We start from the raw sequence: 26299 nt of genomic DNA on the forward strand, positions 1-26299 counted from the left end.
TTTGCAATTTGCCCTACAGTGCTAGTAGGTCAAAAACACCACATGATACCTTTAAGGAAAGCTCTGCAGTGAGAGGAATAAATTAACAATGTAGTAGTAAAGAAGACAATAGTTAATTTGTCTTGTTTATCACCTAGCCAAGATGTACTGGTCTTGCATACCTTGACAACTTCACTAACCGTACACCTAGGGGCTACTGACCTGACAGAGCATCAAAGAAGTCATCTTCAGTGAGGGTACTGAGGGTAGACGATCTCCTGCTCTTATACAGGGACTGCTTGAGCTCGTGGTACTCAGTGGCCAGCGTCTGCAGAGCCTCTGTCAGAGCCTTGTTCTTCTCTACCTCTTGCTCTAACTTTATGCTCCACACCTGCAATCACAGGTCCACCAGACAGACAATGCACAGGAACAAAACAGAGTCAAGTAAAAGGAAAAACTGCTCACAGATAATGATCCAACTACTCTGGTGCATGTGTACAGTGTTGGTGACAATTATGTGATTGACTAATTGTTTGATTAATATAAAAGGTATTGAGCTGCTTCTCTAACTACAGTTGTGATGACAAATCATTGTTCTAACCCTGCCCACAGATCTGATTTCTTATAGTTGGAACCAAACACCCCAGTGTCCAAGAGCTCTGTAGCCTAGGATTGAGTGTCCCTCCAGAGCAACCCGAGTCATGGTTGGTGTGGGACAGAGCAGATGATCATTTTCTAACGTCCAACACTGCTGTTTATCTGTTACTAACTAAAAAGAAAACATAACTAAACAAAGATCCACTGTTGCTACAAAAAATAAGGAATAAGACAATATGTATAACACGTGTGTGTTTAAAAGGACAATTGAGTTTACAAAATTAATGACCCAAGTAGCACATGAAAAAAGCATCAGAGGAGCACAGATTATAAAAAAAAAAAAAGGAACAGAGTCTCTGAATTTTCAAAAAAAGAGACTCCAGGAGTCACCATGAAGGCGGCAGTGGAGCCAGAGAGAAACAGGAGCTTAAAATCATACTGTAAATCAGACTGCAAAGGAAGGCCACTGTCTCCTGTTAAAGGCAAAAGATTTTTATGCTGTCTGGAGTATTACCAGCGGTGTGCACAGCCATGCACGCACACAAAATGTTCCAGTGATCACCAAGGAGATTTTATGTGATCAACAATGTAAAAAAAAAAAAAAAAAAAAAAGACTGTGAAACTGAAAGTTGAGAATTTCATTGTTATATTCCCATTAACATTTTAATATAGAGCCTTTAAAGACACTTAAAGATGTATAAAAATAGTTTTTTCCCCAACAGTGTTTTTTTTTTTGACAAAAGCTCGTACAACCCTAAAGACATATATAAACACACAGTATATAAATAAAGAATCAGACTGCCCAGTTGCAGTCACCAGCTCAAACTTCTTTTCTGGGAACATAAATTGCTCCACATGTCTCTGTGGCAGAGAGAAGATTGATGAGGCAGTGAAAATGCTGAGTGACACATTTACTTACTCACTGAGCCTTTTCTGATCAGCAAGCTTCAAGGCTGCCAATCCAGCCATTTTTAATGAATATACAGTATACTGATTCCAGTCAACAAATGGTCAACTGGAGCACCCCTAAAACCAGCTAATGGTTTATTATGTCGCTATGGAAATACATAATGCAGACCTATTTTCTTTCGTGCTCTGTTACAAATAACGGTGTTATGTGCTTCTGGGAGTCATGGGCACAATGTAATGAAACACCACACACTGAGGGGGTGCCCATCTATTAACCTTGTAAACTTGCCTACACTCCCACACAAACTTGTTTTGACACCAGGTTACTTTGGTTGATAACACAGATTAAGGGCCACATTTCACACAGAGGGGTTGCTACAGTAGGTAGTGGCTATACAATAAGTGAGATTAGTGGAATTATACAGTAATTGGCTGGACAACTGAGAGGACCTACCTCTCAGATGAAGTTGCCCAAAGAGCCAGTTAGGCTCACCGTTGTAGTTTAACCTGAACAAACATAATACAGATATAAGACTGGGTCATGCTGCCAAGAGCCTGCTCTTTACCTGTGTGAGGACAGGATTCAGCAATGCTTTAAAGGTGCACTAGTTCAGAGGGAGAAACCGCAAGCACTTACAGTGTATCTACTACTTGCTTGGGTGACGGTAGGAGTTCAATACAGCTTAAAAGTACAGTATATTAGATCAGTTTAAAAAGGTACTATACTGTGGGTTAGAAATTTTTTAAAATTTTTTACAGGGCCCAGCACAGCCTGAAACCCACTGCAAAGCCAAGAGATAAGTCATAACATCATCTAACAAAAACACTGTTCTTCCACAGGAATGCTCAGATAACTTACTGCATACTTACAGTAACTGTGTATTACAATTAAAAACCCTCACTCATACTCAACTTATCCATGATTATTTAACACAAAACAGAAAAACTACTTCATAAATATGGACAGTGCTTTACTCAAATTTTTTGCTGTAGCTGTAAAAGAAGCTCTTGAACAGCTCCTTTCACACAAAGCACCTACAGTCAAGGATAGACTTAACACGTTCACGCTTGCTGTCATTATAATTGGTATACCTATACCATATGCTCAGCCCTTCTGGGTTATGTTGTGTGTGGAAATAGAGCACCAGTGTGAATGTTGAGTCTGTTCAGTAATGTTCAATTCTTATTTGAGAAATGCAGAAGTACTGTATCTATGGGTTTCCCTCCAACTGTAAGATATTTTTTTCCATATAGACACAAAAGGTCTTATTTTTGAGGAGATTAACTGGTTAGTTAATGCTAAGAAAAACACTTAAATTGAATTTAATCATTGAAAATTCAGCACCGTCATATTGTGCTCTAACTACAAATCTGATCACAGATGAGCTCTGATGCACTTCCAATCCAGTAACAGAACACATTGTTGTGTAACTGTCCCAGCCAGCTCTTTATCTCACACTGCATTCTCCTGCCTGGGTGCAAACAGGGCTATTTTAAGCTCTGATGAGGCTGTGTGCTGTAGCTGGAGCCTGGGAGGGATGCTTCTCCTTGGCCAACACCCCAAGGATATAGCTTTTTATTTTGTTCTAAAATTTGCTTCCTTGGCTAGAATTAATTATAATACTTTGTCATAAATGTAACTGTATATGAGACTGTACATTAATGATTGGTGAGTTAATGGGTGAATTAAATTAATTTATTCCAGCATAAGATGAGATCTGCCAAGAAATGTAGTAATCAAAGACAAGAAATACTGCTTAGAATCCAACAGGATAAAGTTGATAAATGTACATGATGTACACGTCCTCTTTTTTATACAAGTCTGTGCGAGAGCCAACAAGAAAACGTTGCTGTTCTGTGTGACAGATGACAGTCAGCAGGTCAGTTATCCATATGACAATGTCTGACATCAAAGTCAGACTGTACTTTTTTGCTCTCTGCAATAACACAAGGGTTTGAGGAACAATCTGCTTTCTTATGGTCTGTAGACAACATTATGAATAACTACTGAGAATACAGAGACGCTGTGCTGCTATTTTCCTGCCTTCTAAGCAATTCAAACCGACACATCTGCTTAAAGACACACAACCACCAGGTGGTTTCCTGCTGTAAGCCTCCATTTGTTTTCTTGACAGGTGTAGAATCCTGGTGCCTGAGAAACACCCAGAAAGGTTAGAGTTATAAATCTGTGTTGTCTTTGTGAGTTCACGTCACCAAGAAGCCAGCCCAGACTTATTTGCAGCTCAATCTTCTTGTTAATGTTTTGTGAGGAAGCAAAATTAGCAATCTCCTCACTTGAAATGCCATGTAGTCGCCAACCAGTCTATGTCCTCTGTGTACTATATAAATGTGACACTCTCACTAGCATACTTCAGTTCTGCAACAGCATCTTAAGCGGGCTACATCACATCTATTCTGCTGTAGAGCACTATTGTAATCACTGTCAAACAACATCCAAACACATTTACAACAGCGAGTGACTACTGTATGTTATGTACTGTAGACAACAAATGTCCAAGTGGCAGTAACAGAGGCATCTGTGACAGGACGATGGGAATGTGGGATTAGAGTTAATGCTGCCTGATACAGTCAATCTCAGCCCTGTAAATATAATCCATTTAGTATATGTAGTAGCAGCAGCTTTGCATGAGACCAATAGTTGTGGCATGCTTGTTAACACATTTCCATTGTATCTGGCTTTTGGAAATTAACATTTTCACTGCTTCTTAAATGATTAGATTGCAATGAATATCCTCAGCCTTCCTGTGATAACAATGCCAAATTACTCCTTGTGACAGAACACCAGCTGTTGCCAATTCATGCCAAGATAATGTTGTTTGGCAATGCACACATCACTGTGTAAACATGCATTTGAGCGTTGCACACTGCAATATCATATCACACTTCCTAAGCAGAGTTTTGCGGTATCTGATGCAAATTTATTCTGTTACCTTCAACCTATTATAAAAGCCAAAACAAGACACAGAAACACAAAATAACCTTCATTCATGCTTTCAAGAACAACCACTGTGTTAAAATGGTTAAACACACAAGTATATCTCATCTTAACTTCAAGTATCACCAAATCCACATTTCAAATTAATCTGTGCTTCTCCATGCTCTTACTTTGACAAATTCATAAAAAGATGCAATGAGCAATGTAGCATTCAGTATCACTTTAAACCTGCTCAATTTCACACTGAATTCAGATAATTAAATCCAAATGACCTGTGTACTATAGTATGGACGGATGGACTATAGTCTTTGCTTATACCAACACTTTTGATATCAACACTGAAAAGAATAAAACCCTTCAAACACCTCACGCCAAGTCAGACTAGCCCACTGAAAACACAGCTAGTTGTTCAACTGAAGATTAAAAAAAAGCACAAAGCATAGAAGATAATACAAACATATAGTTGGTTTGTACCTTTGCAGATCCTGGAGAAACATGCCGTCAGTGTCCCTTCTTTCTCTTGTGCTCGGATGCGCTGGCATGTGGAAGTGTGCCTGCGAGAGTGTATTGTCCCTGTGTGAGGGTGAAATGCATGCATCTCAAGCTGAGCCTGTGAATACGCACATGCGTGAGTTCCTTTGTTCAATGCGCAGCATGTCCCTAGAGCGGGATCGTTAGGATCCAAGTCCTAGGACACCTGTGCGTGTCTACACTGATCTGCGAGCTAAATGCAGACCGAAGCATAACAGCAGATCTTGCCTGTGTCCTTCCTATAAACATGCTAGTGTTTACCACACTCTTCTATTCCTCCATCCTTCAAAGTGCACAGCCACTAGCGCAGGTGGACAGGGACACACATGCACTAAAGTGGGAGGGTGAGTGAGGGGCAGAAGTGGAGGGTGGGTGGAATTTGTAATCCTTAAATTAAATTTATTCAACCAACTACACTAAGTATATTGTAAATTTGATATAACGCCCAGGAAAGGTTTTACCCCTTCAACTGCATTGAATTATGTGTGAGGAATTATGATAGTAGAAACGTAACTGTATTGTATTGTGCTCGTTAGTTTTCCCAACCCTGTACATACAGATACAGGGTTAATTAAGATGATGAACATGTTTCCCTACCTCTTCTTGTTTTGACAGCAGTTCAAGGCACAGCTGGAGGGCAGCACAAGTTTCACTGGAAAGCTCACTGGTGTCTTTGGCTTTCAATAGAAGAGGAGCAGTCATTGCTTTGAAAAGAAGATTACAAACGCAGATGTGCATTAACTTAAATGTATACAATATTATACAATGGAATTAGTGTGCCTCGACCAACAGGTCAAATTCATTTTGACCACCAAAATCTAATCAGTTCATTCCTGAGTCCAAGTGGACACCTCACAAATTTCCTCAAGTCATTGCTGAGAAATCGTGTTGATGAGAACGGGCCAGACAGACACACAGTTAACTCAAACATACTTACAAGACACAAATATGGCTGAGGCTAACTATTAATTATTTTCATAATCAACCCTTTTTAGGATTAATCTATTTAGTTTTTATGTGAAATACTAGAATAAAAAAATCTGCTAGTTTTACAAAAGCAAAAATTTCTCCAAATACCTTCTTTGCCAGTCTAAAACAAAAGGATTTCAATTAACAATGAAATATAAGAAAAGCAGTAAATCCTCAGATTTAACATTCATTTTTGATGATCAACTTAAATCATTTTCAAACCTGTTGATGATCAATGTTAAACAGCCATCAACACTATTAACTGCACTGATATGTGACAAAGTCTGGGACACTTACCAAAATTCTCTTCATTCTTCACCATGGATAGAAATATTGACACTTGGCTCTCCAATTTCTGCTGGCAAGCGCTGGCTGCCTGCAGGAGTGTGGGTCAAGAGACATGTGAACTGTGGAGCCCTCACAGCTCAGTCTAACAACAAACAAGGATTTTTAATACAAAGTTGAAACAAAAAGACTGAAGAGCACTACTTTCCTATAGGATATTCCAGAATCTTTAAAAAGGTTTGAACTTAAATCTTACCTGAAGGGCTTGTGTTAGGTTCCCCACTGCCATGCCACTTTCACCATTTTCATCATTGATCATCTGTTCCTGGGTGAAGAGGCGAGTGCTATAGGATGAATGTGCCTCAAAAGCATCCAGCCATTTCTAAGTGGACAGATACCAGACATTTTTACACGCGAGACATTATGCATCAGACAAGTCAGACTGTTCAAGAAGCACAGAAAGTGAATCTCTTCTTACTTTTCTTGTTGCCATTGAATCAGTTTTTGAGGGCACCTTAAAATAATGTACAGTGTCATCAAAACACCTAAGCATGAAGAAGCAGTGATCCCATGGTTTCACCTGCAGTGACAAACATGAAATCACTTATGGTTACGCTGCTGCACTAGCTATTAAGTATCATCATGTTACAAGGTGAATGTGACCTGAAATATGTAAGGACTGAGCACCCTTGTTTAGTCATGACGGTTGTTACAGTGGCTCCATCTGTAAAACCTACCATGCAGTAGGCGTCTGTCAGAGACTTACAGCCCTGTTTTCTGATACCAGCCACTGCATCAGCCCTTGAAAATGAAATAAATGAGAGCACACAGACAACCAGTTACACACTGAATAAAATAAAACACAGCAATCTACCGTAGTACAGAGGCACTGTACTCTGGTAATTATTTTAAGTACTATACCACTGTGTTCATTGCATGACACTGGTGAAACATGGCTTTTTAACAATGGTAAAGACAGATGAACTTCTACCAGCAGCAACAGCATATGTACAATATACACAATATACTACGCATGCATAAACACTTTAATTTGCAGTTTTAGAAAACTTCATAATGACAAACTCATCTCACTGTCTGGGGTACCAGGAAAGAGTTCCATCCTCAATTACCACCCAGTGAGACCGCCATCCAAGAAAGCGGGAACTCTGTCAGAGACACATGAAGTCAACTACTGTATGTAGCAAAGGGAAATCATATAAATGTATCATACTAGTGATCTAGGTTTTCAATATTCAAATTAATGAACTCACAGATAATATTTTAAGACAAAATATAAAAAGGTGAAAAATAAAGAACCTGAAGGAACCATTTCTTTAGATATAACAACAGAATAAAAGTAAAATCTATATCATCAAAAGTCCAGGAGTCTGAACAAAAACACCACCGGATATATTAATAGTAGACAAACGTATACTTCGACATCTGGGTACCTTCCAAAGAGCGCCTTCAATCTTCTGCACACCACTGCCCACATCCTTTGAGGGAAGAAATAATTCAGGCTTGTGTAAAAACAGTTCCTGATTCAAGTGCTGAGTTTTTCATGAGACCAGAAACTAAATTTTTACAATAAAACCTACACACTATCAGAGAGCCAAATTATGTTTTAAAAGTACACGATAGCTTAACACTTGGCTGTTGTTGTTTCCACTGATAACTTGCAAAGCTCTGTACTGAAAGGTGTGCCAGGCTGCTCAGATGCCCAAGCAAACACAAGGACGTCTGACTTGCTAGGCTTTTCCTCTACCGCAACCAACCTAAAGTGAACATGTTCAGTGACATGTCAAAACCAAAAATTCTGAAAAGTAGTTGTGTGCCTACAGTGTAAAATGCATACACTGAATCTGTGATTAAGGGGCTGAACGCACCATTACAAAAATTGAGTTGATAAACTCGTAGAGCACCTGAAATTGCAGTGTTTAATCCTTTCTTCTATGAGCTCAGTAAATATCATAGAAACCTAGATTTTCAGTTTTCCTGGATGAATCTCAGCCCAGTGGTGGTGCTAGAAGAGAAGCCAACAAATCACCAAAGTAATCACAGCAATAAAGAAATCACTGTGACCCATGACTCAAATATTAAATTTATGAGCTGGTTTGGATTTGACGGCTCTAGTTAGACATCAGATTTACAAAGTACAATGCGCTCATTTCTTGGCATTATGTGCATGAATCATGTCAGAAACATTTGTATAATTCAAAAAGAATTCACAATTCAGAATTACTCATCAGGTCCGACCTTTTCTTGATAGGCTGCTAGAAACTGTCTAAGTTCATCGGTGCGGACCAGGTCCAAAGGTGTCTGGTCTGAAAGACAAATATTAGCAGAATATACCTTTTAGCATGCATATAAATCATATGTTAAAATGCTTTAAAGACAAACTGTGAAACCCATCATACTTAGTCAGAAGAATAAGGACAACATAAGCATTATACCGTTGCTGTTTTTGATACTGGGGTTGGCACCACACTTGAGCAGCTTTATAATGCACTGCTTGTGCCCCCTGTAGGCTGCACAGTGCAAGGGCGTATTACCCACTGAATCCCTGCAGTGAATATATGGAGTTTCCTTTCCACTGAGCTGAAGAACAAGACGGTTGAACCACAGAATACAACTTGATAAAGCAGAAGAGAGCAACAATTACACATCCAGCTGCACCATAAACTATCACACACTACAGAACAAAAAAACACATATTGTCTCGATCTGGTGACAACAGTTTTTTAAGACTGCAAGTATTTTGCATTTGTTTGCAAAAGGTTACAGCAGGTTAAAAGGACAACTGGGACACACTGTGTGTTGGGCATCAAGGTGTTACCTCTTGACTGAGTCTCACACCTTTCAGATCATTGGCTATTCTATCAAATATGTATAATTTTACAGCTGAAAACTACACAAACGCATCCTGTAAATGATAATGATGGCAATGTGGATAAAGATGAATGCAACATCTGCTGTTGTGTTCGTGGTTAATTATGTGAATTATTCAACTTTAATTGTTAGCAAATCAAAATGGCAGAGATATTGTGCCAAGGTTCAACAAAAGATCAGATGCTAACCAATTCAGACAGAGTTGAGATGTATCCTTCTCTGGCTGCTTCCAGAAGCTTCTCCTCCCGTCGCCTGGTCTCCCTCCTCTCTGCAGCTGCAAAAAACAAACACTATTTCAGAACAAGTGCAGTGATTTCAGTAATGAAAGCCATCAGCAAGTATTCCCATCATTTCATACCCTCTAGCATTGTAACAATTTCATCATCCTCTGTGACATCTTTAGGGATTTGAGCTGTTCCATTGATTATGCTGGCGCAGGCATCATACCGCAGCAGCAGCAGAACAATCTCCTTACGGGTCCAAAGAAAAATAATAATCATGTGACCAAACTTGTCATCACTCAAAAGTTTCATAGGGGACAAGCAGAAATGTAGTGGTGGTCTGTGACAGTGGTTCCAGCTGACATCAAGCATGTCACATTCTACAACAGAGTATCATGTTACTGTATATGAGTGGTCAGAGACCAGTCTATTTTCCCTCAGTTTACCTTTCTTCCAGTGTAGGATGCTCTGTGTAGAGGTGTGTCACCCATGTTATTTTGCAAATTCACATCAGCTCCTGCCTGTAAATGCATTTCATATAGTTGATTATCACTGGCTGTAAATATGTACTGATCATAATAAACAGACAACATGAACATGAGCGTCTATGGCTCTCACCTTGAGTAACTCCTCCACAACATCGGTGTGTCCAAAGTGACAGGCCAGGTGGAGTGGTGTCCATCCTGGACTGTCTTCAGACTTAGCTACAGTGACAGAAAACAAAATGAACACTCTCATGTCTACCTGAAGTCATGCTATCCGGCAGATAATTGCATTTTCCCCAACTTACATCTGCAGTTAATGTTGAGAGAGCTGTTTTGGTCAATCCTGGACTGAAGAAGCCTTTGAACATGGGAACAATTGCCCTCTTTAGCAAAAAGGAGAAGTTGATCCTCAAGTGTGTCTGCCTCCATCACACCTCGACTTCCTCTGGCCCATTAATAAATGTGAAATTCCTGTCCAAATATTTTGCACAAAGCTATTAGACAGGGACAAACAAAGCTGCTAAAGATACATTTATCTGGTTTATTTATCTGGATAATGCTTTTTAAGTCTAAATTAAAGGCATATTTATTCAGACTGGCTTTTGGCATCTAATATTTAGCAGCGATGCTATACAGGGCCTACAGGCCTTCCTGATTTTATATTTCGTAATCTTACTCTCTGTATTTTGACTCATTTTTATTCTACAGGAGTTTTATAGTTCTTACAGATCGTTTTAAATTTGTGCAATGTTAACTTTTCTTTTGTTTGGTTATGTATTTTGGCAGGCTTTGTTTTATCTGTTTTATTGTGAAGCACTTTGAGCTCCCTTCGGTGTTGTAAAGCGCTATATAAACAAATAAATTATTATTATTATTATTTTCTCTGTGTTAAATTTAGTCTTTAGAAACCAGTTTAAATGTTGAGCAACTCGTCTACTTCGTACTAATTGTCAGTTTATTTATTTAGTTAGCATAATTGTTTTCTTTCAGAGTTAATGGTGGATGGTAAACATCTTTTAAGTTTTAAACCAACAACGCAACGGCCACAAAAGCAAATTTGCCGGAACATTAATTAGTTAGCTAACGCCAACCTGTTATTTAAGGTTAGCTAGAAAGAGAACAATTTCAGACTTACAGGTACGAACTTTCAAATATTAATTCGCCCAACTTTCAGACTTTAGACTGGCACAGCTGAAATGTGATCATTTCAACCAGCTGACAGCCACTGACAGCCGTCATGTGACCAAACCGGCTTGTGCCATTAGCACAGGCTACATCCGGGTCACCGGGTAGTGACCTTCCTCACGCAATATGCTAACTAGTGATGGCTGATTGAGGCTCTGCTGAAGCTTCAACACTTTATTCAAAAAATGGTTTATTATTCGAGGCTTCAATGACATGGTGCTCGAATAGGACACCTAGTGGTCAATAAAATTAAGTGCAATCGTCATTTATTGGTTCATGGATTGTTTGGGATTTAATTCGCCATGCACATTCCTGTTCAACTACATGGTTGTATGGTTTCAAGCTGACACATTAAAATATAAAATAAACATGAACTCATGTCGAAGACCATGTTTCCTATTTGGCATGTCTGATTGTAGTAGGTTATAGCTTAATACAATCATATTTTATCCTAAAATCAGAATCAGAATCAGCTTTATTAGCCAGGTGTGATGGGCATATGAGGAATTTGACTCTGGTACATGGGCTCTCAATGTGCAAACAGTAAACCAGCATAAGGCTGTGTAATATAACAAAATAAGCTGTATTAACAGCAACACTGACAGCAACAAACAGTGCAAACAATGCAGAATAAGCAGTATAAACAGACAGTAAGCAATGCAGACAACAAAGGAATGTTCATTGAAATGAGATAAAACAAAGTACTTAAGAACTAGAGACCTGTAGGAGTCTGTATAATCTGTACAATGTATATTTACAGGTATTGCACTGAGGGTTATTGTCCAATCATACTGTCGTTGGTCAAGTGTTCATCAGAGTGACAGCCTGGGGGAAGAAACTGTCCCTGTGCCTGGTTGTCTTGGTGCACAGTGACCTGTAACGCCGTCCATAGGGGAGGAGTTCAAACAGATTGTGTCTAGGGTGTGAGGGGTCTGCAGTGATCCTCTCCGCCCTCCTTTTGACCCGTGCAGTGTGCAGTGTACAGGTCCTCCATGGAAGGCAGGCTCACACCAATGCCCTTTTCTGCAGTCCTGACTGTCCACTGAAGTTTGTCCTGTTTGGTTGCTGAGCCAAACTAGACAGTGATGGAGGTGCAGAGAACAGACTCGATGATTCCTCTGTAGAACTGTATCAGCAGCTCCTGGGGCAGGTCGAACTTCCTGAGCTGGTGCAGGAAGTACATCCTCTGCTGTACCTTCTTGATGAAAACAAGTCTAAATAGCCCATAGCTTAAAAGATGTTGAATAGTGGGTGTTCAGTAGGCTAGATGGCAAATGCGATTTCATTTCAAATATTTAATTGATGAGCTTAATAACACTCAGCTCTATTGGGAATCGAACCCACACTAAACGTTACTAGTTACGTGACCAAACCACACTACTCCATGAGCTGCTGCGCATGTGTTAGAGCCTCAGGTGTCAGGGGACATCAAAGCCACTTGACGTCATCAGCGGAATGTGACGACATCACTTCCTCATAAAACCTTCATATCTTAGCATCGCACTGTAAGGGCAAACGTTTTTTTGTCAAGTTAAAGTAACATACTACTGTATTTTATACCAGTGTGTGTAAAAAAAAAAAGGAAGAAAAAAACACGAAATACCTTAAGTGGCAAATCAACACGCTCAAATCACAATTTGAAAAATGCACTAAATACTGGCAGGAGGATTGTAAGTCTCTCCAGACTCAAAACCAAGAGTTAGCAGCTGCCAAAGAAGAATTAAAACAGCAATTAGACGATTCCCAAGCCAATATACAAAAGCTTATCATGGAAAACTCTGAATTACAGGGTATAATAGACATGAGTGCAGTTGAGCACAGCAAGGTTGTGGCAGATCTGAGAGGAAAGATAAATTATACCCATGATTACTAGAAAAAGTTTGGAGAAAGAATCTGATCTACACAGCTGAGAGAAAAATATTAAAGCAGATTTTGAGAAAATTCTGGCCATCAACCAAGAAAAAGACACACAGCTGAGATATCAAAAAGAAGAGCTGGAAAGACTGAACCAAATGCTAGAAGACCAGCTGAAGGAACTTGACGATAAAAGAGAGGATATAAGGACTACAAAACAACTAGGGATGCAATATCAAATTCAGCTGGAAGACGAACTGAAAAGTCATGTTCAGACAATCGAAAATCACAAGAAAGAGGCTGCTCTGGCTGCTCTGGTGCCTAAATTAGAAGCCACTGTAAATACAAATCAGAAAATAATTGCAACCCAAGATAAAGAGATAGCCAGTTTACAGAAAGAAAAGAAAACTATTTAACACAATCTGGATTTAGTGAATCACAATAATGACAACTTAAAGGCATCATTTAGTGATATGGCTGGAGCTAATCCCGGCCGGCAATCAGGGTACACCCTGGACAGGTCGCCAATCCATTGCAGGGCTAACACATAAACGAACAACCACACACGCACTCCTATGGGCAATTTAGAGACACCAATCAACCTAAGCTGCAGGTCTTTGGACTGCAGGAGGAAGCCAGAGTACCCGGAGAGAATCCATGCAAGCACGGGGAGAACATGCAAACTCCACACAGAAAGGTCCCGGGTGGGGCCCGAACCCAGAGCCATCTTGCTGTGAAACGGTGCTAACCACTGCGCCACCATGCTGCCCGAGAGTGCTTGTCTAATACGTTAATCGAACAACTGAAAGACGAGACTATAAAAAGCCAGGCAGTGTTAAAAGAGCTCAAACGAACCAAACTGAAGCTTCAAAAGGCATCAAAGCCTGTACATCAGAAGGCAAAGTCCTTTGTACAAAAAAAAATCTTTAAAAGAGGTCAGGTTGCCACACGGACTGCAGAGGAACCACCCTCCCTGTGCCCAGAAGACAGCTCAACTATAGAGGGCTTGTCTAACATTCTTTTGGTCAAACAACTGAAAGAAGAATCTATGAAAGCCGAGGCAGTGGAAAAGGAAACAGCACACCAGAGGGCATAGGTTGCAGAGGAACCACCCTCCCTGTGCCCAGAAGTCTGGGATCTGCTAGACCCCCAGATGACATGTCAGCTGGAGTTGCAGCTGATATACTCCTCTAAAATAGTAACATTCACAACAAAAGACAGCAATGGCAGGCAGCATGGTGGAATAATGATTAACGCTGTTGCTTCACAGCAAGAAGGTTCCAGGTTCAAGCCACGGCTGACCTGGTGCCTTTCTGTGTGGAGTTTGCATGTCCTCCATGTGCATACGTGGGTTCTCTCTGGGTACTCCAGTTTCTTCCCACAGTCTAAAGACATGCAGTTTAGGTTGACTGGTGACTCTAAATTGTCCACAAGAGTGAGTGTGCATGGGTTCATTCTAGGTGCACCAGCTTTCAGGAGTGACTGTGAGTGCATGTGGTTGTCTGTCTCTAAGTGTCTGGCATTGTTTAGGTGACAACAAGCAAACACAGCACAATAGCCTGGCTTTTTCCACTATTATCTGGCTAGAATGGCCAGACTGCCCCTGGCAATATGATGGCGGGTGACATGAAGTCTTGATGCATCTACTGTATATATGTATGAGCGTTTGCTATGTGATATCGTTGCCAAAAATAATAATTGAATGATTGAAAACTCTTCATAACTAGCTAATTCCTCCCTTTCATTCATAAGTTAAATATAATAAAAATTGTCTTATTTTTGTACTTAACATGCTGATTATTCCAAAGAATGTATTTTTGTGAAGAGAAATTGTGCTCGAAAGCAATCTTGCATGTGGCAAGGGCTTGTTTATGGAAGTTGGCAAGTTTTACAGGTAATTTATAGTGAAATAGAGAGGTAAGGCTGGATATACCTGTATAAGCCTTCTCCTTTAGACAGCAAAACACAACCTAAGAGTGTAAGGTCTCTTTGCAACCAACAATTATAAATACATTTAGATTTTTCAAGTTTTAGAGTAAAGTTGAGAGAAATTCGTTCATCTTGAGATTTGCTTATCTTGATTAATAAATATGTTAATTGTTTTATGCCATATACTGAGTGAATATTAGAATCCTGTATAAGCATTATCTCACAGTTATTTTTAATAACAGTGAGGCCAGATGCACAAGCAAATAGTTTTAAGGCATCTATAACAATCAGCAACTGAAGCTCATTTTGAAGGAATCGACATGTATCAGCCAGTTGGCTCATCATTAGGACACGGTCACCAATCCTTCCACCTTAACACAATTGACAAACAAATTGAGCAGTTCAGCAGCAATTAGAAACAAAAATGGGGAACTGGGCATCAGTCAGTCAAATCAAAGTGTTTATTGTCATATGCACAGTAAGGAAACATGTTTCCCTGCACAAAGAAATTCTTCCTTTGCTGTCCACAATATAATCAGTATAAAGTCTAAATATAAACTTGATAAATAATAATATAAAAAAGGCAATTTGAAAAAACAGCAAGTAAAAATATAATAAAACAAAACAAATATATGCTACATCAGCTGTTTGTGCAACAGTCAGCAATGAATGTGCAAATATACATGTGCAAACTGAGAATGTAAACAGTCAGGTGCAGTTGCATGAAGTAATCCCTGATTATAAACTCCTGTCAGCTGTTTAGGGGTCTGATGGCAGTGGGAAATAGAGCTCTTAATACTAGAAGTCCTGCATTTCACACTTCTGTACCTCCGTACAACTCCAGCCTCAATTCAGTCCGTGTTGTGTCCGAGCTGCAGGTGCGCGTGCGTCCTCACCTTCTCCATGTCGTCCCAGTTGGTGACGATGCCGTGCTTGATGGGGTACTTCAGGGTCAGGATGCCTCTCTTGCTCTGGGCCTCGTCTCCCACGTAGCTGTCCTTCTGCCCCATGCCCACCATCACACCCTACACACACACACACACACGTCACATACAGTCACATGTCGCGCACACACGCAAGCGGTGCCGATGTCGGTACCTGGTGTCTGGGGCGGCCGACGATGGAGGGGAAGACTGCGCGGGGGGCGTGCTCTACCTCTTGCTCTAACTTTATGCTCCACACCTGCAATCACAGGTTCACCAGACAGACAACGCACAGGAACAAAACAGAGTCAAGTAAAAAAAAACAACTGTTCAAGATTCAAGTTTTTTTCTTTATTGTGAATTCACTATATGTGCAGGACATATAGTCTATTTGTACTGTAGAAAACAAATGTCCAAGTGACAGCAGCAAAGGCATCTGTGACAGGACAATGGGAATGTGGGATTAGAGTTAATGCTGCCTGATACAGTCAATCTCAGCCCTGTAAATATAATGCATTTAGTATATGATGTGATTTGATTTGATTTGATTTATTCTTTCAAGCATGTAAAGACAGTTGATATGTCAACACACATAATTTTACACATATCCTACAAATGGTAATCCAATATCAATTTGCTTATACCTAGTACATGCTTGAATGGAGTAGGAAGAAGTCAGACTTATCCAGTCCTACCCCATATGTAGTAACAGCAGCTTTGCATGAGACCAATAGTTCTGGCATGCTTAATAACACATTTCCATTGTATCTCATGCCAAGGCAGACTAGCCCACTGAAAACACAGCTAGTTGTTCAACTGAAGATTAAAAAAAAAGCACAAAGCATAGAAGATAATACAAACATATAGTTGGTTTGTACCTTTGCAGATCCTGGAGAAACATGCCGTCAGTGTCCCTTCTTTCTCTTGTGCTCGGATGCGCTGGCATGTGGAAGTGTGCCTGCGAGAGTGTATTGTCCCTGTGTGAGGGTGAAATGCATGCATCTCAAGCTGAGCCTGTGAATACGCACATGCGTGAGTTCCTTTGTTCAATGCGCAGCATGTCCCTAGAGCGGGATCGTTAGGATCCAAGTCCTAGGACACCTGTGCGTGTCTACACTGATCTGCGAGCTAAATGCAGACCGAAGCATAATAGCAGATCTTGCCTGTGTCCTTCCTATAAACATGCTAGTGTTTACCACACTCTTCTATTCCTCCATCCTTCAAAGTGCACAGCCACTAGCGCAGGTGGACAGGGACACACATGCACTAAAGTGGGAGGGTGAGTGAGGGGCAGAAGTGGAGGGTGGGTGGAATTTGTAATCCTTAAATTAAATTTATTCAACCAACTACACTAAGTATATTGTAAATTTGATATAACGCCCAGGAAAGGTTTTACCCCTTCAACTGCATTGAATTATGTGTGAGGAATTATGATAGTAGAAACGTAACTGTATTGTATTGTGCTCGTTAGTTTTCCCAACCCTGTACATACGGATACAGGGTTAATTAAGATGATGAACATGTTTCCCTACCTCTTCTTGTTTTGACAGCAGTTCAAGGCACAGCTGGAGGGCAGCACAAGTTTCACTGGAAAGCTCACTGGTGTCTTTGGCTTTCAATAGAAGAGGAGCAGTCATTGCTTTGAAAAGAAGATTACAAACGCAGATGTGCATTAACTTAAATGTATACAATATTATACAATGGAATTAGTGTGCCTCGACCAACAGGTCAAATTCATTTTGACCACCAAAATCTAATCAGTTCATTCCTGAGTCCAAGTGGACACCTCACAAATTTCCTCAAGTCATTGCTGAGAAATCGTGTTGATGAGAACGGGCCAGACAGACACACAGTTAACTCAAACATACTTACAAGACACAAATATGGCTGAGGCTAACTATTAATTATTTTCATAATCAACCCTTTTTAGGAATAATTTATTTAGTTTTTAAATCTTACCTGAAGGGCTTGTGTTAGGTTCCCCACTGCCATGCCACTTTCACCATTTTCATCATTGATCATCTCTTCTTGTTAAGCTCGTAGAGCACCTGAAATTGCAGTGTTTAATCCTTTCTTCTATGAGCTCAGTAAATATCATAGAAACCTGTTAAATTAGATTTTCAGTTTTCCTGGATGAATCTCAGCCCAGTGGTGGTGCTAGAAGAGAAGCCAACAAATCACCAAAGTAATCACAGCAATAAAGAAATCACTGTGAACCATGACTCAAATATTAAATTTATGAGCTGGTTTGGATTTGACAGCTCTAGTTAGACATCAGATTTACAAAGTACAATGCACTCATTTCTTGGCATTATGTGCATGAATCATGTCAGAAACATTTGTATAATTCAAAGGAAATTCAACAATTCAGAATTACTCATCAGGTCCAACCTTTTCTTGATAGGCTGCTAGAAACTGTCTAAGTTCATCGGTGCGAACCAGGTCCAAAGGTGTCTGGTCTGAAAGACAAATATTAGCAGAATATACCTTTTAGCATGCATATAAATCATATGTTAAAATGCTTTAAAGACAAACTGTGAAACCCATCATACTTAGTCAGAAGAATAAGGACAAAATAAGCATTATACCGTTGTTGTTTTTGATACTGGGGTTGGCACCACACTTGAGCAGCTTTATAATGCACTGCTTGTGCCCCCTGTAGGCTGCACAGTGCAAGGGCGTATTACCCACTGAATCCCTGCAGTGAATATATGGAGTTTCCTTTCCACTGAGCTGAAGAACAAGACGGTTGAACCACAGAATACAACTTGATAAAGCAGAAGAGAGCAACAATTACACATCCAGCTGCACCATAAACTATCACACACTACAGAATAAAAACATGTATAGCCCCAATCTGGTGACAACAGTTTTTTAAGACTACAAAATATACATTTTCGGTGTGTTAAATTTAGTCTTTAGAAACCTGTTAAAATATTGAGCAACTCATCTACTTGATACTAACTATCAGTTTATTCATTTAGTTATGTTGTACCCGGTACTTTTTACCATACTGACTCTGAGAGACGAGACAGTCCAAGTAACTTCAAAACAGTGCTGATTTATTCCATGAACACAGGCAAAAATTAACATTACACGCTCAGGCATCTTGCACCTCCAACCTGCTCGCAGGCAGATGAAAGATGAAAGACCCTGAACCCACCAGGCCTATACATTATATCCCCTCGGTTGGGCTAGCCCCATACTACACAGAAACGTCAACCGAGACGTCTCTGTTACCAGCTTTGCAGCTGGCCATAGCAGTAGTCAAAACATGAAGCAAATCAATGTGTGTGTGTGTGTGTCTGTTGATTAAGTGGTGTGTAGCTAAAAACATTCTCACGACCTCTAGTACATGTCGTGACTTAAACATAAGAACATATTATGGCTAAGGCTACAGTTATACACGTCGTAATAATAATATTAAACACCCTGTCTGCTGACAGTCATCAACTCTTCTCTCTAGTTATCCTTGACCAGATGTACCCTGTAGAAACTCATAAGCATGCCTAAGCATTTAACAGTCTAACTAGACATCCTATCTCCACTAAACATTTCTAATACATAAAGTATCTATCCAATTTCTATCTGACTAAAAATACCTAACAATTAGCATATTTATTTTCTTCCAAAGTTAATGATGGATGGTAAACATTTTTTAAAGTTTAAACCAACAACGCAACAGCCACAAAAGCACATTTACTGGAACATTAATTAGCCAGCTAAGGCTAGCTAGAAACAATCTGTTATTTAGATAATAATTTCAGACTTACAGGTACTGTAAGATTTGAATCTTATAGGTTCTAGTTACTTTATAAGCTTTAGTTACTTTTCATAACTTTATTTTCCTTTAGTTACTTTTCATACCTTTATTTTTCCTTTCTTATATATATTAAAACTGTTTTGATGACTGCCATATTCTGCTGAGTGAAACTTTGGAACTGTATGCTGCAACTTTTGTGGAGACATGATGTCTGTACCTTCATGTAACCAGCTGGCCTAGTTTACATTTTAACACAGACCTGTTGGCCTGTTTTGCATCTTCACCTTAGCATATTCCAATTTCTGCTTTGTCATGTAGTATCTTGCAGAGACAGGGGACCTACAACCTGAGATGACCACCTGGCCCGTTTAGCATACTCACTAGGTCCTGCTTTGTCCTGTAATAGCCTACACAGATAGGGGGTCTGCAGCGCAGACAACCAATTGTTCAGCATTCATTGAGTCGCTGCCGCCTGAAAATCACAACACACACAGACACATACACCTGGTTTGTTGTATCTCCGTACAGGGCGGACTCACCCTGAGAAGATAAATGTAACTAGAAAACATAACTCGTGGCTCAGAGAACAGATTTCCTGCGTGAGCTCTGTCTCTCTGATCCCAGTGCTGTATGACTTCACCTGTGACCACACTTTGATTAAATTTCTTGTTGATTTTACACAGTCCTCTTCTGTCTTCACTTCTTGCGCTTCCAACTAAAAAATTGGGTTTTTACCAAAAGTATGAACTTTCAAACATTAATTCGCCCAACTGAAATGTGATAATTTCAATCAGATGACAGCCACTGGCAGCCGTCATGTGACCAGACCAGCTTGCGCCATTAGCACAGGCTACATCCGGGTCACCAGATAGTGACCTTCCTCACGCAACATGCTAACATAATGAAGTCTCTCTCGGCAGCCCTGCTAATGTAGGAAAGTGGCTACGCATTTCTTTGACTCACTTCCATATGAGTCGATTTACATAATTTTGTTAAATGGAGAATTTGGTTATAATCTATTTAACAATTTTATGACCTGTATTACTCTACTTGTTATATACTAGTTTAATTCTAGCAATTTTTCTGTCTTTCCACTCTCCAGCAATCAGGCTACAATACTGTATTGTTGGTCTTTGGTTCTTGTACCATTGCTAACTCTGAGAGACGAGGCAGTCCAAGTAACTTCAAAACAGTGCTGATTTATTCAAAGGATCACAGGTAAAATTAACAGGTACGCTCAGGTATCTTGCACCTCCAAACTGCACGCAGGCAGATGTAAAATGAAAGCCCCTGAACCCACCAGGCCTATACATTATATCCCCTCGGTTGGGCTAGCCCCATACTACACAGAAACGTCAACCGAGACGTCTCTGTTGCCAGCTTTACAGCTGGCCATAGCAGTAGTCAAAACATGAAGCAAATCAATGTGTGTGTGTCTGTTGATTAAGTGGTGTGTAACTAAAAACATTCTCACACGACTTCTAGTAACATGTCGTGATATTAAACATAAGAACATATTATGGCTAAGGCTACAGTTATACAGGTCATAATAATAATATTAAACATCCTGTCTGCTGACAGTCATCAACTCTTCTCTCTAGTATCCTTGACCAGATGTACCCTGTAGAAACTCATAAGCATGACTAAGCATTTAACAGTCTAACTAGACATCCTATCTCCACTAAACATTTCTAATACATAAAGTATCTATCCAATTTCTATCTGACTAAAAATACCTAACAGTATCATAACCACTTCAAGAATAAAGGTCTGCTTTCTCTTGAAACAAGAATATACTTGTTGCATTTTACACACACAAACACAAATGGTAGGTCTAATGAATTTTTACAGGACCTTTATAGGGTTAACCAACAAATTAAAAATAAGAGTAAATACATGAAATTACTCACTAGAGACCAATTTGTCTTTTTTACACTAGATGGAAGCATTTACTGCACTAGCTGATGTCTGCATTGGTTAGAGCTGTGTTTATGTTCTAAGATTTCTGCTATAGAGACAGTAACAATGTTTGGGTGAAAATCACACAGAAACCTGCATACCACAGCCACATTTTAACCCTCTATCCTTAATTGTCTAACCTTACAACTGTTTTAAAGGTCATTCACCCCAGACATTTTAGACTCTATTATTCTATCTAGAAAAGTGTAGCTGAAGACATTTTTGTGGTGTTGAAGGTCAATTCTCTGTGTGTGGCTTTGAAGGCTTTGCTTATAGTTGAAGCAATTAGGTCCCCTGAGGTATCTGCACATCTGGCAGGGAGACTGACAGGAGGTAATGCTGTAATAAAGGTCCATGTGAGTTACCTAGTCATTTTGGAGAAGAGAGATGTCTTTTTGTGGGCTGTGTTGATCACAGCAAATGTTAATACGCAGTACAGTTGCAGGTAGTAGACAAAATAAAAAGAACTCTTAATGTAATATAACTTGAAAGCTGAAGTGGATAAATCATGTGCACAAACAGTACCACCAAGGCAGGTTGAGTTTGTATAGCCACAGCAGCATTTGTCATCTGTAAAATAAATCTGTAAATCAACAGCTTCTTATGTGAGTTTTCAAAACAGCATGAGACAAAGAGCAGCACTCCAGAGAGGCCAACTCCACTATCTAAAGTGAAGACGCATCCCTGCAAGATAATTATAGATTCCATTATCACAGAGAATTGAAGGGAACAAGTCTTAAAAATCACAACAGTTATGCCAAACAAAGACATACTGCTCTGACAAAGAGTAAAGAAATGAAGCAAAAGGGATTGTATATTAAACAGTTTGACTTACTGTATGTTGGTAAATGACATGCAACTTATCTTTGGAACAATGTTTGCAGTCATAAGTTAGTTATTTAAGAGTAAGTCTTTATTCATATATTGTTTTTACAGTTTTGTTGACCTGGGCCCACATTCCCCACTGAAAATTTGTGTTCACAGTAATTACTGTATATGTAAGTATGTGTTTATGTAAACAATCACTGACAAAACAACATTCTTTTTATATCATTACGAATGTTGAGCCAACCTTACGTGTTGACACAGACAAGACCAAGTGGGCCAATCAATGCTAGGGGAAATAAAATCACATAAAACTGTAGCTTTTTTTTAATTTTCATCCGGTGTGTCTTGATGTAATTACATTATTGTCTTGCTCTACATTTAGCTCTGATGTTGTTAATAGAAAGGATTCACTGCTGCCTTCAAATGTACTATGGATTAAAGGTGGTCTTTTCTAGTCAATATAGTTGAGTTGATCATAATTTGCTTCACACTCCAGGGATGTCTGTATTGATCTTATTGCAATTACAGCTCCCTATTCTGGACCAACAATAAAACCCTTTCAGTGCCTGGACTGAATCCAGGTTTTCTCTTTGTCCTTCAAAAAACAACAGCCTATGCATTTTATTTGCCAACATATATCAAGGAGTCATTATTATTAGTCGGACCGTTAATTACAATGGTTTAGAAGTTATGGAACACACCACTGCAGACATTAATCAAAGCATATTCATCAAATCAGGTCTGGTGAGGGAAGAAGCACACTGGGCTAGTTCCTGCTAATTAGCATGGCAATTATTGTAAGCTGTCACAGTTCTTAAGCAACGGGGTGGACTGTGGGTGCTCCAGAGCGTAATCCCTCACAAATTAAAAGATAATGAAGGCAAAGAGAGGCCACTGCTTCAATAGGAACCAGGAGATAGAATCCCCAGCAGGGGCGTTTTAGGGACAGTGGAGAGAGACAGTGAATGAGGGGAAGGTAGGGGAAATACAGTAAGTGCGGCATGTATTCCCTTCACATTGAGCTAGAGGCTTATTTGACTACTTAGTGAAGTGATTGGCTCCAAAGGAAACATGGCTGGAAGGTTGTTCTTTTAACAAATTGTGCTTTTTTTTCTTTCTTTTTTTTAAACATACTTTAGCTTTAGAAATAATTATGAAGATAATAACCAATGAGCTCAGTGTAAGGTTCTGCTAATAACAACAGATCAATAGTCCTTTTCTGCCCCTGAGTTTAACATGTGACATGTTTACCTCTGCTGAAGAACACACTAAGGGCTTATTCTAACCAGGATTCACCAGAGATAATTCTTTTTTTGTGTGTCTTAGAGGTCTTAGTGGCTGAATTCTTTAACATCAACAAGAAAAAATAATTGTCAAAAAGGCAGGAGAACAGTCTGCTGCAGCATTTTTGACATGCACTACAGAACTGTGAAACCTTTATACTTTCAGCATGATAGCACATACTGTAGTTAGTGCTGCTGTCTCCCAACGCCACCAGTATTTCTGTTGTTGGCCTTGGGTCGGCCCAGGCTTGATTTTGCCAAATAGAAGTAACACTATTTTAGGATAAATTACCTCTGATTATTTGTGTGTTCATCTTTAGCAAGGAAATTTTAGTAACAGCCTCATTTTAACGAATTTTTTATGTATTCTGTGTAATCAATCAATCATTCAATTTATTTATCAACTTTATTTACTAAGTTTGCAAGCATACTAGGAATTTGTCTGAGTATTTGCTCCAATAAAATGACAAAACACATGAAAACAATTCAGAGACAGTCGATTTAAAATAAAATTCAAAATAGCCAAAAACAATCCATAAAATAAGATAAAAATGATCATTCATTCATTCATTTTCTACCGCTTAGTCCCTGAATGGGGTCACGGTGCGGGGGGCCAATCCCGGCCAGCAATTGGGCGAAGGCGGGGTACACCCTGGACAGGTCGCCAATTCATCGCAGGGCTAATAAAAATGATCAATCAAATTCAATTCATTGGGGTGTCCCAATGTGTGTGTACAACCACTGACCCTTGTCATAGGTCTCCTCTTCTGTCTCCCCGTGTCCTGTCCACCTCTCAGTGACCCCCTTCATAACTAAATAAAGGTGAACCTCCAGAATCTATACAAAATCAACTGGAATCAGTAAGTCTTGTGAAAGCAAAAATTAAAATAAACCATGCACGTATGGTGGAAGCAAACATAAACATTATATTCTATTCTCTCCATTCTCAAAAGGAACTAATTACATAATACATTTGCAGAATTTATAAATTATACAAACAGCTCTATATATTGTGCTATTGACTACAGTTAATTTCTTCTTTTTTAGTCTAAACACAATGCCTCCTGGTTATTCAACACTGAATACTTCCTATAAGACATAATCCTTACAGTTATAATTACTGCACAGTGATGTTTACAGCGATGATGAATTGTCCAGTACAATTTAATATGAGGGTGGGGTACAGTGGATACATGGATTAACCACCTTGGAGCTTTTGAAAATTAAATGAAAAATTTAACAAATCAAAATATAGTCATGATGAGGCACACCCACAGCATTTCAATGAGCTTCTCTGGATGTGGAGCATAACGTAAATGCCAGCACCCTTCATCTCGCGAGCAGCTCTGCCAAACAGACTGTGGGGCTGTGAAGCCATCCAACTATGAGTTCAGCTCTCTGATTAAGGATTAGAATTTATTATGTAAAATATGACAGCTCTGATTGTGATGTGAAGACAGACTATCAGGGCCCAATTCTGTTATGTTCAAATGGCAATTAGTCCGCATCCAGCATACTGATGCAGCTCTGTGTGCTCAACAGCTGGGGCATGCTTTTCTCCACAAATGTCATCCATTACCTTTCACATCATTGCTGTTTTTTATAGTGCAGTACATATGGGTATACATACATACATTCATACATATAATAAATATGTATGTAACTAAACAAACAAACAAATGTCAGAGACTGGAAATTTAATGTCTAGCTAGTTTAACACCCTGTCTTATAATAAGTTCAAGGTAAAACTATTCTGTCCTTATCTGATTCTAGGTAAGCATAATGAATGCTTCAGTTTAATTAAATTGAGCCTAAATATGACACCTCAGGGAGAATGTATAGCATAGGGAGAGATAGTATTAGTTTAATTATTTATTAATTAGATTTTAGACAGATGATATGTAATCAGACACAATATAGTGGCATGACACAAAAGACTTTTTTGGTGTGTAAGTGATCTATTCTCCAGGCCTGTAATGATGCTTGCTGAATTTTCAATCTGCAGTCTTCATTTGAGTTGACTCAAAGGTGAACCAAGAAGGATGGATCAGTTATCAGTACATTGTGTACTGTATATTGTTTTTTTTTATGACGTCAGAAGACAGTTACCCCTGCATTACTCAGAACTAGACGGAGCCAACCTGGCATTCATTAGTATAGTAATCCAAAATAATGTCTTCTGTTCTGTTATTACTGATGGCCGTTGAACTTGAGAATAGCAATTGTTATTTCTTTGTAAGTTGCAGAGTGTCCAGAGATTGGATTTAGGGACACATTATATAATCGAGACTGTGTAGTTTTAGGGTTGCCAACTCTATATGCAAGTATCACTCAGATCGCAATTGAGTGACAAAGACAGACTTTACCGAGTCCAGCAGTCACAGATAGACAGAGGTGCAGCTACAGGTTAGACAGCTCTGACCTTTCATACAATCAAAATATAAAAATAAAAACCACTTGGATGACAGTATTCATAGTGCACAGTACAGGAGCCTCGACACCACAAAGAGAGGCAGAACACTGGCGAGGCCAAATCCCTACAATAATGTAATAGTTTTCAGTATAAGTAGCCTAAATTCATTTAATTAAAATTAAATTTTGGGTTCTCTTGCTTTATTGGTGCCACAGGGTCGCCTTCAATTTGAATTCTTCCTGGCATTTTACTTCCATGTGTACAACCCCTAACATCACATATTTTTTGGACTGAATTTTAATTTTTCTGGGAAGCCTAAATCAATTCCAGGAATCCCCCTG

General features: G+C 39.3%; 1 protein-coding gene and 1 long non-coding RNA gene across 3 annotated transcripts in view; both read right to left on the reverse strand.

Moving 5' to 3' along the window:
* LOC109957721 (oxysterol-binding protein-related protein 1-like) overlaps positions 1 to 11125 on the reverse strand; it is a 20258-nt gene extending 9133 nt beyond the window's left edge. The window contains exons 1-16 of one of the 2 annotated variants that reach the window (XM_020595853.1): positions 10957 to 11125; positions 10127 to 10292; positions 9955 to 10040; positions 9783 to 9857; positions 9474 to 9585; positions 9304 to 9389; positions 8680 to 8824; positions 8483 to 8550; positions 7678 to 7722; positions 7319 to 7392; positions 6964 to 7027; positions 6705 to 6806; positions 6483 to 6608; positions 6239 to 6317; positions 5570 to 5649; positions 202 to 370 (exon numbers count right to left, since the gene is read on the reverse strand). In XM_020595853.1, the coding sequence (XP_020451509.1) occupies positions 202 to 370; positions 5570 to 5649; positions 6239 to 6317; positions 6483 to 6608; positions 6705 to 6806; positions 6964 to 7027; positions 7319 to 7392; positions 7678 to 7722; positions 8483 to 8550; positions 8680 to 8824; positions 9304 to 9389; positions 9474 to 9585; positions 9783 to 9857; positions 9955 to 10040; positions 10127 to 10250 (1435 nt within the window). In that variant the 5' untranslated portion in view covers positions 10251 to 10292; positions 10957 to 11125. Of the gene's footprint in view, positions 1 to 201; positions 371 to 5569; positions 5677 to 6238; positions 6318 to 6482; positions 6609 to 6704; positions 6807 to 6963; positions 7028 to 7318; positions 7393 to 7677; positions 7723 to 8482; positions 8551 to 8679; positions 8825 to 9303; positions 9390 to 9473; positions 9586 to 9782; positions 9858 to 9954; positions 10041 to 10126; positions 10293 to 10956 lie in introns of both variants that reach the window. The other variant, XM_020595852.1, reaches the window with a different exon arrangement.
* A 4810-nt stretch (positions 11126 to 15935) lies between these two features.
* Positions 15936 to 17354, reverse strand: LOC109957753 (uncharacterized). The gene is made up of 3 exons (XR_002274585.1): positions 17245 to 17354; positions 16591 to 16689; positions 15936 to 15971 (listed from the first exon to the last, which is right to left on the reverse strand). It is a non-coding gene; the product is annotated as an uncharacterized LOC109957753 (long non-coding RNA).
* Positions 17355 to 26299: the final 8945 nt, after the last annotated feature.

The sequence above is a fragment of the Monopterus albus genome, unplaced genomic scaffold (genome assembly GCF_001952655.1).
Source record: "Monopterus albus unplaced genomic scaffold, M_albus_1.0 scaffold28.1, whole genome shotgun sequence".
In the NCBI taxonomy this organism is placed as follows: Eukaryota; Metazoa; Chordata; class Actinopteri; order Synbranchiformes; family Synbranchidae; genus Monopterus; species Monopterus albus.